The sequence below is a fragment of the Blastomyces dermatitidis genome, assembly GCF_000003525.1.
Source record: "Blastomyces dermatitidis ER-3 genomic scaffold supercont1.1, whole genome shotgun sequence".
NCBI lineage: Eukaryota > Fungi > Ascomycota > Eurotiomycetes > Onygenales > Ajellomycetaceae > Blastomyces > Blastomyces dermatitidis.
The window spans coordinates 4941149-4957315 of NW_025544774.1; the positions used below are offsets into that span (position 1 = coordinate 4941149).

Here is a 16167-nt window from a genome sequence, read left to right on the forward strand (position 1 = left end):
TACTTTTTAAAAAATTAAAAATAGTTTAAAAAAAACCTTAAAATGTCTAAAAATAGTAACTTTATATCAAGAATGAGACTAAATGAGATTAAATGAGATTACTTTCTCATTTTTTTCAAGTTATGATTTCATTTTAAGATCTCATATATAGTTATTTTGCATGTTTTTTTAATGACTAGTCTCAGTGGAATTCATGCCAAGAAATGTATGAGACCAGATCAAATGGGACCAAACATGAAATTCATGGTCCCGGCGGCCAGTCTACCAGTGACTTCCTGTCTTATTCAATAAGTGGTGGCAAAAGCGTTGAATGCATTACATGAATGAATGTGAATGAATCAATGATGGTGCATATCAAAAAACCTAACCCCCCCTCAACCGTTTAGACATGGCTTGGCGCGGGCTTGGACCTTATACGAAAAGGAGGGGCATATCGAGGATGGCACTGGAAGACAATGAGAAACTTCATGGAACAACGAGTAAAACTAGGAGAGGATGGAAACAGGTACGTTCAGTCATCCGGTAAAAACGTAAATCGAGTTACGGGGGACTAGCTATTATTATTATTATAGAATCCCCATCAATCAACTACGATAATTCCTCAGATAACTGACTATGCGAAACATCCAAACCCAAGCCAGAACCAAACAACAACAACAACAATGGAATAAGAAATATACCAAGCAGCAACTATGGAGCACAAACATATCATATCATAATTATCGTATCATTCTGCTTGCAGCGGCGGCAGAGGACTCCTCTCTTATCTGTCCTCTTCCTCGGGACTCCTGGGGGCGATTTCACTCGTTCACATTTTGCTATGCCAGCCAACCGGATTGGCGCCCGCCCCTTTCGCCCTGTCAGTGCTGCTGAGTTAGGATGGTTTATGCAGCCTGGCCTGTTTGAAGTTGCCACCACAATAAAAACAATGATGAACCCGTACAGGAGTTGATTGGTTGGTTTGGTCGTTGATGTGAACAATGTCTTTGTTCCATTAGATTAGAGGGAAAAAGGCCGAGAATTTGGCCCATTTGCAGTCTTGAATTTTTGTTACTTTTCATTTTCATTTTCATTTTCATTTTTATTTTATATTTCTTTGAGGGTGTTCAAAAACTCAGCATGATGATACCTCCCTCACTGCTCAAATAGCCCCACCATGCTCAGTAGGTTCAAATGATGTGATACAAACGGGCAAAAATCTAGCTCTTTAACACCTGGTAGAGGCCGCTCAAATTTCAAGCATAATGGTACGCTGGGGAAGGTTGGTTTTGCAAACAGCGCCAGCAGGGGGTGAGTTTATTAATAATAAAGAGCCAGCAAATCATCCAGCGAGGTGGGGGGCGGACGGAAGACAAGACAAGTGGCCAGGGATGAAAATGGATGAAAATGGATGAAAATGGATGGAGAAACCCTTTCCCCTCTGAGGGCTCGCACTCCACTCCAAGTCTCCAGCACGCCTCCATCCAGGGCTCTCGCAGACTACTCGCGCCCACATGCGATGCAGATGACCAGTGCCGTGCGCCAATCACCCACTTGGCCCCCCCGCCAGTGACGATGTATGGAGGAGGCTAGGTACTTGTACAGACGAGGCACCATCCATTTATTAGTATATTGTTGCCTCACTCGCTCGCCTCCCGGGTTTTGGCGTGCGTGTCAGTCAGTCAGTCAGTGAGTGAGTAAGTCAGTGAGTGAGTAAGTCAGTCAGTCGGGAGGTAGATTCTTTCGGAAGTCCGAATCGAATGTTCAAGAAAGAGGGCACGAGAACGAGAACGCGCTGGGATATTCTAGGATGTCGCTATTTGGACGGGTATTGTAAAGACTTTCAGGGCTCCGGATGATGTAGTTATTCCCCCCACCAGAGCCAAATAAGGTTAGGTGGGGAGGAGGGTATTTATCTACCTACCTGCTATAGCCTGTGCTATGTGTAGAATAATGTACGAGTTCAAAAGGTTCAATTAAAAGTTTGTTCACCAACTTCCAACTTTCGATGGAGTTTTAGTAGTTATCCCCTATTGTAGATGACAGATATGTCGTTACACGGATTGCCATACATCGCGTTGGTAGATATGTACATGTACAGTATAGTATAGTAGACCAAGGAAGAAAGGAAGACAGGAAGACAGGAAGCGCACCCGCTGGCTCGCTAAGGGATAATAGATAGACCCTTATGGGCATGAAGTACCTGTACGTACGTGTACGTCAGATCACAACTTTGCCGAGACATTATTATTATTATTATTTCCGTCCAGTCTGTTCTAGTCTGACTCTCTAGCCTGTCTGTCCCCTCAGCGCTCACCCCATCCCATCGTTTATCGTTTATCCACAATTTCCTTGCCCCCTAGATGGTGGGACTAAAGGACCCTGGAATGTCGCACTTTGCACTTTCTGTCGTCATTTTTCCATCGGCCCAACCCACCTAGTTCCTAGTTAGAAGAAGTATCTTCCTTGTCACGCATCAGAAACACCGGCTCTCATCTCACAAATAATGGATCGCGCTGTGTTTTGTGTATGTGTTGCGTGTGTTTGCGTTGAGTGTGTCCTGATGGAAACAAGGGAAGTCTCTCTATTCTATTCTAGTTATTTTTCGCCTTCATCCAACCAAATTTAATAGCAAGCACAGGAGTTAGTTAACTATAAGTGATATTTCTTAAAAAGACCCGTACAATGCCATTCACTCACTCCATCGCTCTTTATGATTGGAGGTTACCTGAACCTAGCCATGAGAAAGAAGAGAAGTGATGCGGAAGAAAGATGGAGCCCCCCCCCCCCCAAGCAGTGAACCTGTAACCACTGTCACGCCCAGCTTTGCTGTCAAAAAAACGATTACCGCATTCCGCAGCAAGTTACGTATGTATGTACTGTCCTGTAACCATGGGCGATGAGCCGGACGGGAGCCAGGGCTGGGTCGTCCCAGACTCTCTACCCCGCTGTTTTGCTCGAGGCCAGATACAGAGTTTCGCGCCAGGAACAAAAAACCAGACCAGAGAGAGAGAGAGAGAGAGAGAGAGAGAGAGAGAGTAGTTCCCAGGTTTAACTTTCTACATTTTTACCCAAAATCATGATATGGAATGAATATCTAGGAGGGATCCGAAAAATGGCGAAATATCCAAAACGAAATCCAGACAGAATGATGAATGTGATTAATTATAATTCTTATTAGTAGTTAAGTGGCCATTAGGGAACGAGGCATTCGGCGGTGAAAAATAATAATAAAGGGCATCCTATCACGTCACTCACCCCCGCCCCGCCCCGCCTGTGATCAGCTCAAACATCGAAAGTGTGAAAATAACGAAAATGGGACATCATTCTCGTATGATTTTATTAGCCACCCGGACGAGTCCGTCCACGTTATTTTAGTTTTTAGTTTTATGTTATTTTTCACTTTCACATTGATTTTTCAATAATAATATTGCTCTGAGCAATCATCAAACCCAGCAGCGAATCGGATTTAGTTTCCCTTCCCTGCGTGCGTTCAACCTCTTTCCCCCCTCCCCCAACCCATCCCATTATTATTATTTCCCCCCCCCCCCGGTCACGTCAAACCCTCCACACTGCATACCATCGCCTTCTCCTTCGAATGAAGCGTGTAGCGTACCTACATCATTTACTATCTTTCGATACGAAGAAGCCCTTGAAAGGGGTAACCGTAACCCCTAGGGCGGGCGTTTTAAGTTAGTTATTCAAGACTGGGCTGTCAAGTTGTTTTTGTCGGGGGGTGGGTGTGCGTGCGAGGTGCGAGTAGCGCGGAGAAGAAGAGAAAGTCATGTTTAGTTGTGGATGGATGGGATGGAGGAACGAGGAACGAGGCACAAGGCACAAGGCACACGGGGCACGAGGCACCGGGCTTCTGGTAGAAATTAAAAAAAAAAAAAAATAATAATAATAATAATAAAAGAAGGAAATAAGAATGTGTTCAGAGTAGATTGGGAGGAAGGGAAATAAGCATAACCCTGATCTATTGCTGTAACTAATAGTTCTGGCTCTATCCTATCTATCTATCGTGATCAGACGCAGCCGGCGCTTCCACTCTGCACAACAACGGGCTGCAACCGCCATTTCTTCTGTCTGTCTGTCTGTCTGTCTGCTGTCTGTCTGTCTGTGGTCGGTTTCTTCCCCTCTTTTGCTCTGTGCATCTTTTCCTTCTACCTTGGGGAAAGGTGGGAAACCTATTATTATTGCTATAACTAGTGACGATATTGCAGCCGTCATCTGAACACACAACAACCCGGGCAAATCCCCCGTCCACCACCAGGCTTAGTTAGATAGACCCTGGCGCCTGTCATCAATTCTCGGTCTTGGTCAACATCGTCTTCCCCCGTGAAATAAGAACTGTATTATATTAGTGATCAATCACCAGTTGCTGCTGGCTTCTGTTGGCTTGGTTACTTGCCTTGCCTTGCCTTGTCTTGTCTTGACTTGTCTTGACTTGACTTGACTACCCTTTTCGTCTCCATCCAGCCTCCGCTTTTCGTCGCTTCTGCTGTTCTTCTGCTTCTTCCTCGTTTGCTGCTTCACCGCTTCTGCAGGCGCCGGCCTGACCCCATCATCACATCCCATCTTCAACATCATTCTTCTTCTTCTTCTTCTTCGTCTTCTTCTTCTTCTTCTTCTATTATTACTATTAGTAACTAGAATTCTCTCTGCAGCATTCTCCTATCTTCTTTTCTATAATCTTTCTCTCTCTCTCTCTCTCTCTCTCTCTCTCTCTTATTTCCTGTTACATCGACAACATCCATTGTCACTGCTTTCATATTTTCCCGCATCCCTGGCTTGACTATTCTTACTCATCATTTCTCGCCTTCCACGCTCTTCCAGCGTGGCTCTGGAATTTTCCCTTTCTTTCTTTCTTTCTTTCTTTCTTTCTCTTGATTAGCTCCCAGCTGCAACTTTGGCCACATTCTTCCAAAGTTTGCCCGCACCTTCTCACCCCTTTCGCAAAGGACCGTGGCGCAGTCTCAGCGTGGGTGTGTTTCCCCGTTCCCGTCCAGCTAAAAGACTCCTCCGCGTCGTCCCGTTCGCCGACGACGACACTGACCAACATCGCTCTCGATAACTCCCGCTTCTTCGCTTCTTCCTCGTGGCGACTTGCGTAGTTGTCATACGATTCTCTCACTTCTTCATCTATTTATCATTGTTCATTTATCACCGCCTCTTTCTTCGTTTCTTCTTCTTCTTCTTCTTCCTCTTTCAATTCCTTCCTCCTACTTCTTAATTCCGTCTTACATATTCTCAAACCGTCATACCTCACCTCCTCCTCCACCTCCACCACCCCAAGGCCAATTAAACCACAAAGACTTTCCAACCGAAGTCCTCCTTGGACAGTTTCACGTTTCAAATTCACCTCCATCATCCTCAAAATAACAAAGAATAATTCATCGCAACTATGGCTCATTGTTGAGGCTCGACCTGTCGTCATCATTACCCCTTACTTAAAACTATAATACGGGAACTTACCACAGCTCAACCACAATCGGCACGCCTAACTTTACTTTTTACCTTTCGTTTGGAACCGCCCCATCCATCTTTCGTTGCGAACCAGTCCACCTCTCCCCACAACTTCCCACGCTCCCACGACATGTCCGATAAGGCTATACCAGATCCATACAAGGCCCTGGGCATCACTAAGGATGCGACTATCGCAGAAATTAAAAGCGCTCATAGAAAACTGGTGTTGAAGTGCCACCCAGACAAAATCAAAGACGAAGACCAGCGCAAAGAGGCCATACCCGAATTCCAGAAAGTTCAATCGGCTTACGAGCTACTGTCGGATGACAAGAAACGAGCGGAATATGACTACAAAGTTGAGTTGCAAAAGCGATCGGCATTCCCTACTGAGGACGCAGGCTCGTCTTCATACCACCGACCTTCAGCATTCACCAAATCTTATGAGTATCGAAACGGGGCAGTCTATGAGGAGCGCGTGCCTAAAAGTAGCTTCTTTGACGACATCCCTCTTTCTGAAGAACCTCGACCCTCTTCCAGGAAGTATGATGGATACGAGCGGAAGCAGAATACAGAGCAAAAGGAAAAGAAGAAGTCCAGACATGTCGACCCTCCAGTATCAAGCCGTTCAAGCAAGGAACGTGTACGTGAAACTCGCGAATCCGTGAAATCGAGTCGCTCCGACCGCGCAAAACATAGAGACAAAGAGCGGAGAAAAGACCGGGAACGTTCAGAGAAATACCCGAAAGCTTTCGTGGTCAGCGAACCTGAAGATGAAAATGGGTTTGATTCGGATAATCAATACTATGCCACCCCAAAAACACCGGAACCTGAATTTAAGGATATTCGGACGCAACGCACGTCAAATTCGAGTGAACCAGACCCAAAGCAAACCAGAGATGAGGAATATTCCGATGAATGGTCTTCGTCGAAACTAGATGATGCGAAAAAGTATATTCAACGGTCGAAAAACAGTGGATATTCATACGAAACTACTGAACGCCGTCCGTCTACTTCGTGGCCCTCGCCTTCTGCTTACTATAGCCCACATGTCGAAACACCACCCCGACGTTCCTCAGGTAGGACTCGAACCAGAGACTCTGTACGCCCCAGCTCATCAGGAAAGGATCGTAGAGGATCTGCCGACGTCCAGGATCCACCCTTGAAATCCTACCCTATCCCACGTCCTCCTACTCTACAGACTGCCACTTCCGCACCTTCAGGTTTGAGATTTCCCTTCCCGATCTCTACTAGACCCAGTCCAAAGCGACATGCTCCTCGCCGATCGGAGACCATGCCATTTCCAAACTTATTCCGCCGGTCCGAAACTCTGCCGACCAGACCCTCAAAAATGAGAGAACCCCAGGACTCCGGGTATTCAAGCCCCGGTACTCCAGAAATGCACTCGGGATCAAGCCCTCCATTGCCTGGCAGATACACCGTCGTTGACGAAAGTGAAGAATATGTATCTCACCGCGCCGTCCGTATCGAACCAAATCCTGGTCTGTACAGGCGGAACAAGAGCGTGTCCCCAACCCGCCACCCGTCCATGCCTGCCCCACCGCATCCTTCCGGATCTAGAACGTACAACTACCCAATCGATCCTACATTCATGCCAGCGCGTCACGATCCATCGATGCCCATGCCTTCAATGCACAACCCACCGCCCATACCAGGTGGGCTGAACCGAGATGGTTTGTTTGGGGAGGTCTTACCGGGCCAATACGATCGTCCCAAGATAATAATCCCCGAGAGTGATATCCGATATGCGCCCAGATTCCGCGAAGAGGATATTAGTTACAGTTACAGTCCGAGAATGGGACCCGCAGACCCCAATGTGTATCCAGAAACGTATCCGCGACCGCACGGTACGCGAAATGAGTCGGTTGCGTGCTGAATGATGAAGAACAAGCTAGCCTTCTTCTTCTCCTTCCATTTCTCCTCTTCAAATTATTACTATTTTATTCATAATTTTATTCATCTTTTTTTCCCCTGTTTGTTTCTTTTTCGTTTCGTTATTCTTTTTATTACGACTCGAATGAATCAATGTTACAACGATTATTTCCCCCTCATCTCACTTCATCTTATCTCATCAAATTTCTTTGTCAGTTATTTTTTGTTTTGTTCATATTCCCTTTCCCCTGTTTACATTTCTGGGTTGCTTTTGGATTCCTCTCTCAATCATATCATATCAATCATATCATATCATATCATCTCGTACCATCTTTTGAACTGTTTTTGGATTTTTTTTCCCCTCTCGCGACGAAATGATGATAAACCCTAATGACCATCATCGATTATATAACCTGTTCTCTTTTCAACTCGCCTCACGGATACCGCTGGCTCCTATGTATGTCTCCGACCGCCTCAACCTCCCCTGCCTATTATTTAAACCATCGCCATCTTAGGAGGTTGGTGCTATTTTTCCACATTGTACGTTCGGATTTTTTTCCTTCCTCTTTTTTTCTTTTCTTTTCTTCTGGTTTCGTTCTTGTTCTGGTGGGGTATCTATCTACTGCACCTGTTTTGAGGCCATTTTTGCCCCATGAACCGTTGGAGTCAACCAACGAGCATCGAATCATCGAACATTGAACAAGTGGGCATACTATTTTTTTTCCTCGTTGGCCTTTTCTATATGTTTTATTTATTATCTTTTCTTCCTGTTTTAGCTGGAGAATCATCAAAGTCCCCTTCTATTTTTATCTGGAAGGCCCGGCAGGTGGAAGTACTGACTGGGCGAAGAAGGATTATGGACTGAGGCAAGGAGGAACATGGATTAGGGGCCTATGGTTGTTTTTTCTTTTTTTTTTTTTTTTTTTTTTTTTTTTTTTTTTTTTTTTTTTTTTTTGGGGCATGGAAGGATGGAAGGATGGATAGGGTTCTCGGATTTTTCTCATATGATTATGATTCATCCATGCGTGTGTGTGTGAGTGTGTGTGTGTGTGTGTGTGCGTGTTGTGTATTTTTTTTTTGGGATGGGGGGATATTTAAATCATTACATGGTGTTTCTTATCCTTTTCATTTTTTCATTTTTTTGTTATTATAATGTGTTTTTGGTTTTAACGATTATGGAATGACAGTTGATTTTTTAACTATTTGCTTTCCCTATATACGGAGTATATATATATGATATACTAACTATTATCCAGGATCTAATCTCATTAATTGATGTTCTATTCCCTTCCAATTATTTTCTTCTGAGTACCTCGTAACTCACTCGTTCACTTATTAGCTGTATGTACAGTCCGTCAATCGCTCGCCGAAAGCATGCTATATCCAGCCGAACAGCCAAGAATATATTCCATTTTTTTTTGTCCGTATGACAGGGATGGGATATGATTTATTATGGAAAATATGAGAGAGGGATTAGTAATTAGGAGGTCAAAATTGTAGGATAGTTGAAGGTATGTCCATGTCTCCTGCAGTGAGTGCACTTCCATACAGGTGTGCTTTTGTCCTCATCTTTGTCCTTATCTTTGTCCTTGTCCTTTTTCGCAGTCACAGAATCGGCCTGAGGCTGCTTTTTCCGCTCGGTGGTGATCTTCTTGGATGTACAATTGGTCAGTTGCTTCATCAAATCATCAATATCAATGTTGACAATGGGTCCCTGGCCAGTGGAGAAAAACTCATCCAAACGTGTCTTGACAAACGGTCTTTGGTAGTCTTGCAGGTTGTTGAGGAAAAGATCATGGTATACATCCTCAGTGCTCTGACAGAGCTCCTTGTGACGGGCGACAAGATAGCAAAAACATCTCTGGAAAGTAAGATAATCATTCTCCTTGACTTGTAATTTTGTCAATTCCTTGAAGACATTAACTCATTCTTCAGCCAGTGATATCGCATATTCAACATTGATCTTGTCCCACAGGGCCGCAGCATTGTCAGCTTCCAAGGTTCCAATAGTGGTTCAAATGTTTCCAACAAGACTCAATAGCATACACCTATATAGAGACTTGGAACGGATCCTCCACTTCTCGGAGTCGATATGACATGTAAAAGGGGATTCTCGTTGGGTCCTCAATAGGATGTCAGTTCCACCAATAACTTCCGCATCAGCCAACATACCAACACGCCAGGCTTCATAATTAGAGCCATCAAATGTGATCACTGATTTGATGTCTAGTACATATTTGACTTCCTTCTGGTATTCCCGCAACTCATCTCTTGTAGTGTCTCTTTGTGCAGGGACAGGTGTAGTGAGATGTTGAGTGGTTTCAGCCGCAGCCATCTGGTTCTGTAGCATCATCTGCATAAGATCCATAAGATTGCCTGCGGTGCAATAGATAGGTTGATTCAGATCACTGTTAAAAGTCAGCATTCCGGGGGTGGGGGATGGTGGAGGATTCAATGGGTTGGAATGAACAGATTCTGCAGATGGATGTTGACTCTGCTTTCCTTTGTCCTGAAGCTCCTCCATTGTCTCATCATCAAATTCCATACTCTGGCGAAAACTGACCTCAGCCTCATCTTGCAAGTCAGGAGCCTCCTCATAATGAGTGGTCATCCTATCAATGAGTCGTCTAGTGGAGCGTGTGGTCCTGGGCCTTGAGCTGGACTCTGGAGTAACAGGCGTATCACTCATATTGAGGTATGTAAAAAAAAAAAAAAAAAGTGATATCCTCCACAATGGAGAACGCGCTTTCTCAAAAATATAAAGTATATGAATCTGCTGACCGGCAGATTCAGGGAAAATGGAATATCTCTAATAAAGAGTGAGAGTCTTTTCAAAAAAGGTGAACTATCCGTGTCAAAAATGTTGGTACAACATTCTAAAAAGAAAAACGTGCCATCCGGGCTATAACCTGTAGGATAGTTGAAGGTTGTATTGATAGATCTATCTACAGGAACATAATATAGTGGTGGGTCACGTGATCTAGTGGGATCGCTAACCGCAACGGCCGTAAGGGCCAACAAAAATATGTTAATGTATGTACATGTATAGTTATAGTTAAAAAGGAAAAACCCGTTGGGTAAAAAAAATATGGTGGTTAACGCACAAGGATGGTTCAACGGTCACGTGCACTTTACCCCAAACGTGGTTCCAATTCTCTCGAATCGGAACAAGTTCGTTGAGCCGGACTTGTCCCCATTTTTTAAACCCTGCAGCTGAAGCCCGGTCGCGCATCCAGAGCAACCCGGCAACCCTGTTCATCCATGGGATGGGGGATGGGAGGGAGGAGGAGGAAGAGGAGGCGTTAGGCTAGGAACGATTCAAGGGAACCTCCAGGTATCCATCCGTCCATGACCGGTTTGTGTCTCGGTTCATGTAAGAAATGGAAAGGGGACAACTCTGCCGAGGCTGACAAAAACAGGGGGGTTCAAAGTCGTTCGATATGAATCGAATGTGCGCCGGTTTATGCTCTTTCCGGGGGGGGGCCAAGGGTTGGGGGCCAAGGGTTGGGGGCGGCGGGTTAACTCGATTGTCTGTCTTCAAGAAAAGGTAAAATGTTCCCCGTTCCCGTGGCCAGCCCACGTGTCTCCCTGGATGACATGAGTAAAAGGAACTCCTACGAACTCTTCGAGCAAAGTTTTTCAGATTTGATTTGAGTCGTATACTTCGTGGGCGATGGATGGTGTCAGTGGGGCCACGACATGAATTGGGCAATATCCCGTTGAAAACGGGATTGGTTAATGGACGAAAAGACGGAGAGGACAAACGCCGTTTTTTTTTTTTTTTTGTTTTTTTGATTTGTTTTGATTTAAACCCCTCGCGAATCTAGCGATCCCGTCAGCCGAATCCCCCAAAAATCAGGCGCGCTGTTCGTGATAGATACCCACAAAGTCTCCCTGGGCTTATTCTATGTGCGTTGCATGTGCAAGGTATACGCACAGCTTCAGAGTGCCCGTCCATTGCTTCATGAGGCGGGCATCTCATGTATAGGGATGCTCTGGAACTTCTGGGGCCAGAAGCCATTCCGCGGAGCACCTGTGTCTAGCTCCTGAATCGCATCGACGGGTCGCAGTTGGTGGTGGCGGCGGCGGCGGCTGCGGCGGATGAAAAACACTAGAGCTATGAGTATCCCTACAGCGCCGACGGCACCGATAGCGATCCCGACTTTAGCGCCGGCGGAGAGTTCAGGCTCCTTGCCGTCACTAGAAGGGGGCAGAGAAGTTGGTGGAGGCTGATTGTTATTTGCTGGTTGGGACGGGGTTGGTTGGGTCGAGGTTTGGCTTGCAGTGGTGCTCGTAGAAGAACTGGAAGTGGTGATGGTGTTTGACAAGTACATGGAGAGGTCTTTCGATTCAAACTGGACGAGAATCGCCTGACCCCACATAGTTATTGGGCCTGTGACGACCGAGTGTGCAAGACTAGCCTGGCCAGTGCGGGCGAGGACGGTCGTTATGCTAGATTCAGGAAAGGTACTGATGCAGCCCGCAAAAATTGTTGTTTTGGAGTAGAAGTTTATCGTCGTGAGGGTTGTGAAGTAAGTATAGTCCCTGCAGAAGGTCATACATATATTAGTGATGCTGTTGACTCGTAGGAAGGCGGTGGATCTTATGATCTAGGCCGGACGTACGACGGGCAGCAGATTGCAGTTGTTACCGCGTTATTTGTTGTCGCGACTGGAGAGGTATAACCCTGGGGACAGTATCCTGGGCTATACACCTGTTGAATCTGTCCTCGTCCTATCCCTTCGAAGAAAGGGGGGAAACAATTGGGGTCGCGCTTGTTGAAGGCGTTCTGCATCAGCAGGCCGCCAGTTACGCTGTTGTAATATGCCTCTTCATAAGTCCAACTCGACGAGCAGGAAGATGGAGGAGTAAAAACTGATGTTAAGGGGACCGCGTCCCCCTTTGGATCCATCTTGCTGTAACCTCTTTGATATATCCCAACGAGGTCGTGGTAGACAGTTTTTTACTGCGGCAAATTGTTTCAAAGAAGGGACTGAACGATATAAAGGGGTTTGGATCGGGCGCAAGAGTTTTAAGAAAAAGATCGGAATTATGCCAATGTTCACCTTGTATATACAAGAAAGGGGAAAGAAGATGTTCAATTTCTCGGACATGGGATGTATCAAACATATTAATAGGATCTTCAAAGTTGGGCAGTCAGGGGCGCAAGCACTGTGTTTTGTCGGCACCAAGCAAGGGAAGCCGAGAGCGAAAATTAACCAATAGCCACCTTAATATACCAAACCAGAAATATTTGGGAAAGTGAGAAAACGTGTGCCCCCCGGTGTAATTGTTTCTTTCCATGGATGTAAATACAGGGATGCCAAATGCCTTCCGAGTCTCACCACGCATCAAATTGGACCTTAGGCCCTTAGTGCTGACGGGCTGCCAGGGATAGAATGGCTTTTTTGGGGGGCGAAATTGGCTGAAGGTCAGCAATGTGTTCGGTACTTCCAGATGCGCTCCTGAATATGAAGTTGTATCTAAATCGGTATGCTTGAGGGCCAGCGAGGTGGGAGCCAGCGTCAAAGTTTTGATAAACCCAACCAGCAAACAGTTGGCAAACCGCTCAGGATTGGGTCAGCCCCCATTAATTATTATTAGCCTCTTCCCGTCTTTAGCGCCGATGAAGATCCCTTGACCTGAAGCCACGATTATTGGCCAGGTACTGTACATACATGTACAGTACAAGCCTTGTCAGGAATGCCAGGGAACGCTGAAACTTTGGGGCCTGTATCGGAACATGGGAGCTGGCACTTTCTTCCTCAGCACGGCTTCTTATATCTCGACACAAAGTGCTGTTATCCACTTTCTAGTCTGCCTCTTGTCATTTTTGTGCAGCCAGCATGCCCTCTACCTTCCGCGGACGGCGTTATGTGATCGCTGGGAGCCTCGCTGCTTTTATATTCTTCACACTCTGTTGGCATTCCCGACAAAACATTGTCTTCCAGGGCCCGAGGAGTGCGCCTCAAGAAGATGCCCCTTATCAAGAGCATCCAGTCCAAAATGAGGACCATTCCCCCAAGCCCGCTGATAGTCCATCTATGGCATTGTCTCCTCCCGGAGATTACCTACCAACGTCAAGCGCGCCACATCAGGATCGTTTTTGTGCTGAACGATTTGACCTTGAGTACTTGAAAAATCTAGCCAAGAGTCAGACTAGCTATTGTGATGCCGGCTCTGCGTCAAGCATTACCTGTTTTCATAGTCAGATCGATCCAGGAGGGCGAACAGATTCATTCTGTATTTCAGGACCCGCGAGCTTCGACCACAGCCAAAAGAAATTCATTCTAGATTGTTCTCTCAGATCATTAAGTGATGAGGAGTCAAGGCAGGGCGTGCCGGAATTTGAGCAATTTCCGGCATACTGGTATGGGACGGGGCCGCATCAAATATTCAATAACTTTGTGCGTTTTGACCGGAAAGAAAAACCTTCCCACAAGCTTCCGCATGGACGACGGAATTTTTCGATCCTCATTAAACGCGAAGATAGTCACTATAACGTTTTCCATTCTCTCATGGAAATTATTGGCCTCACCTTGACGTTGGACACCATGAGGATGGCTCAAAATAAAGCCGTGAGCCTCCCATTTTTTATGCCAGAGGATATCGCCAATACCCAAGTTATTATTTTGGATGACCTCCTGGACGGCCCTTACTTTGATCTGTGGAAACTCTTTGCGAAGCAGCCAACGATCAGATTGAAGGACATATCAGCCACCGCACAGATCAACCTGGACAACATCATAGTTCCCTTGCCAGGAGGGGGTAGTCCCTTTTGGCAGAACCATTGGGAACCAATTCAATGTGAACAGTCGGAGCTTCTGCAAACCTTTGCCAAAAGAGTGCTCAACTTCTATAATATCCGAGACGACCCTCGCCCTGGGGATAGCCCGCTTGTGCTCACGTTCATAGACCGTAGAGAAAAAAGGCGCTTGATCAATCAGGAGCGATATATCGAACGTCTAAAGGCCAAATTCCCAGCTGTTGAGGTTAATCTAGTTGACTTGGCTGCGCTGCCCTTCAGGGAGCAAATAAAACTTGTTCGTCGCAGTGACATCCTCGCTGCCGTGCATGGGGCAGGCCTGACACATGGGATGTTCCTCCCGCCGCATTCCACAATCGCCGAAATACTTCCTCCCCAATTAAAACACAAAGGTTTCCGGAACCTTGCCAAAAAAATGGGACACAACTACTTCAGCAGCCATGCGGCGGAACATAAGACCAATGACTCGAAGAATGATTGGCAGTCTGACGACGTCTTTATTGAAGAGGATCGCTTTATGAATCTATTGGAAATCGCTTTGAAGAGCATGTACAACAGAGGTTTGCGCGATCAAGATGTCAATTGATTCTCGGTGGGCGAAGTTCGCTCCAGAGACGAAACTCATGATCTATTCCTAAGTGCAAATGTTGGTGGTTAATTCATTTGCATCTTGGTTAGTAGCAGGGACTGGGACAATGAAAAAGGACTCCTGTCTAATCCTAAGCTCGAGCTTCGGTTCAGGCGGAGAACAATCGCGTGTGAAAATGGGCGGGCGGCTCTAGGCACACCCTGGACATCCATGGATATTCGCAGGAATGAGCTGTATTGGACGTACTGTAGAATGTGCAAAGAGCGGTGACCCGTTAATTTCTTTCCGCGACGCGTCGAATAGCACTTTCGGCGTGGAGCTGGAGTGGAAGCCTTAAGACGGATGTCTGGCTTCTCCTCGGTCAAATTTTAATTTTAGTTGTTGTGCTATCATATCCGTCAATGCATTGATGCCAGCAATGCACTGGAAATAGGTGGATGCAAAAGTAATGTCAAATACTGTATATAAATTTGCAGGACTATGTTAGTTGTTCGCAACCCCATGTATTTTATAGTAACTGAAATACGGCCTCAATGCGTCAACACACTTGCCAAACTCCTCAGGCTGCTGTCTCTTCAGTCTTTCTCGTCACCTATCCGTCTCCGCTAGGTCCAGGGTTCTCAGCGATCCCTTCATATATGGGTATAAGGCATCCTAACCCTAGCGCTACTTTTGAAGCATCGTACTCTCGAAAAGGGAATTTCCTCAAACGCTCTTCTAAGGCAGTTAACTACCTTCAGGACGACAAGATACATGCCAGACACTTATCATACATTAGCAATTGTGGGTGCTGTCACTGTCACTAGGGGCAACCGAACGCTGACAGAGAAAGCAGATTCAGGGGGCCTAACCGTGCCAGGCCGGTCCGTGAAACCTCTGACAGGAGACTTTATGAACTCCAGAATCGTCACGCTGAACAGTATTTGGCTTTGAGCGAGATTGTTTCAGCCAGCAGGGTTTGATACCCCTACAAAGTCACCTTTCCACCCCCATGGCTCTACCACCTTGACATGGGAGCTCCCCTCTCTGCTTCGAAATGTCGCTGATGCTGCTTCGATTTCAAAGCTACTCCATACTATTGTTTCAACGGCCCACCGTCCGAGCGCACGGTAGGGTACCCGAGCATTCGTAGGAATTATTACGGAGTACATGTTTATCTAATTGATTATGAGGTGGTGAGGAAATGTGAATGGTACTGCACTCTACGGAGTACATGGACAACCTCCTTTTTCTTCCATCTCCATTTGATCGAGGATTTGGCTGCCCAGATAGGCGAGACTAGACGGGAGGCCAGGAAACATGGATTGGGAGGCCGGTGGATCTTAAAAATTCATTACTACTAGTTAGTTTTGTTGAGCTATAGATTAAACAGTTGTGAGGTTGTAGTGCGATATAGGAGGAGTTCCAGTTTAATATCAGCCACCACCACCTAAGAATCGGAGAAATACCAATAACTCCAGCAATTAACGAAATTTTT

General features: G+C 46.0%; 6 protein-coding genes across 6 annotated transcripts; 3 read left to right on the forward strand and 3 right to left on the reverse strand.

Moving 5' to 3' along the window:
• Positions 1-224: 224 nt before the first annotated feature.
• On the forward strand, positions 225-2770 carry BDCG_00619 (uncharacterized protein). The gene is made up of 2 exons (XM_045416125.1): positions 225-505; positions 642-2770. The coding sequence occupies exons 1-2, from the start codon at positions 496-498 to the stop codon at positions 950-952; spliced, it is 321 nt and encodes a 106-aa protein (XP_045271926.1). The 5' UTR covers positions 225-495; the 3' UTR covers positions 953-2770.
• Positions 2771-3911: 1141 nt separating this feature from the next.
• On the reverse strand, positions 3912-5352 carry BDCG_00620 (uncharacterized protein). The gene is made up of 2 exons (XM_045416126.1): positions 4391-5352; positions 3912-4329 (listed from the first exon to the last, which is right to left on the reverse strand). The coding sequence occupies exons 1-2, from the start codon at positions 4567-4569 to the stop codon at positions 4206-4208; spliced, it is 303 nt and encodes a 100-aa protein (XP_045271927.1). The 5' UTR covers positions 4570-5352; the 3' UTR covers positions 3912-4205.
• Positions 5353-5381: 29 nt separating this feature from the next.
• BDCG_00621 (DnaJ domain-containing protein) lies at positions 5382-7339 on the forward strand (the record flags this gene model as incomplete). Its single annotated transcript, XM_045416127.1, has 1 exon — positions 5382-7339. Exon 1 carries the CDS (start codon positions 5576-5578, stop codon positions 7337-7339), a length of 1764 nt encoding a protein of 587 aa, XP_045271928.1. The 5' UTR covers positions 5382-5575.
• Positions 7340-8815: 1476 nt separating this feature from the next.
• Positions 8816-10024, reverse strand: BDCG_00622 (uncharacterized protein; the record flags this gene model as incomplete). The annotated part of the gene is made up of 2 exons (XM_045416128.1): positions 8816-9225; positions 9382-10024. The coding sequence occupies 2 exons, from the start codon at positions 10022-10024 to the stop codon at positions 8816-8818; spliced, it is 1053 nt and encodes a 350-aa protein (XP_045271929.1).
• A 798-nt stretch (positions 10025-10822) lies between these two features.
• BDCG_00623 (uncharacterized protein) lies at positions 10823-12883 on the reverse strand. Its single transcript, XM_045416129.1, has 2 exons — positions 11961-12883; positions 10823-11880 (listed from the first exon to the last, which is right to left on the reverse strand). The coding sequence occupies exons 1-2, from the start codon at positions 12245-12247 to the stop codon at positions 11298-11300; spliced, it is 870 nt and encodes a 289-aa protein (XP_045271930.1). The 5' UTR covers positions 12248-12883; the 3' UTR covers positions 10823-11297.
• Positions 12715-15886, forward strand: BDCG_00624 (uncharacterized protein). The gene has a single exon (XM_045416130.1). The coding sequence runs from the start codon at positions 13182-13184 to the stop codon at positions 14685-14687; it is 1506 nt and encodes a 501-aa protein (XP_045271931.1). The 5' UTR covers positions 12715-13181; the 3' UTR covers positions 14688-15886.
• Positions 15887-16167: the final 281 nt, after the last annotated feature.

Coding starts and splice junctions, on each gene's coding strand:
- BDCG_00624 (XM_045416130.1), top strand. CDS start 13,182: ATGCCCTCTACCTTCCGCGGACGGCGTTATGTGATCGCTGGGAGCCTC.
- BDCG_00620 (XM_045416126.1), bottom strand. CDS start 4,569: ATGATGTTGAAGATGGGATGTGATGATGGGGTCAGGCCGGCGCCTGCA. Junction 4,330..4,390: donor ACAAGACAAGGCAAGGCAAG/GCAAGTAACCAA, acceptor AATATAATACAG/TTCTTATTTCACGGGGGAAG.
- BDCG_00623 (XM_045416129.1), bottom strand. CDS start 12,247: ATGGATCCAAAGGGGGACGCGGTCCCCTTAACATCAGTTTTTACTCCT. Junction 11,881..11,960: donor ACTGCAATCTGCTGCCCGTC/GTACGTCCGGCC, acceptor GACCTTCTGCAG/GGACTATACTTACTTCACAA.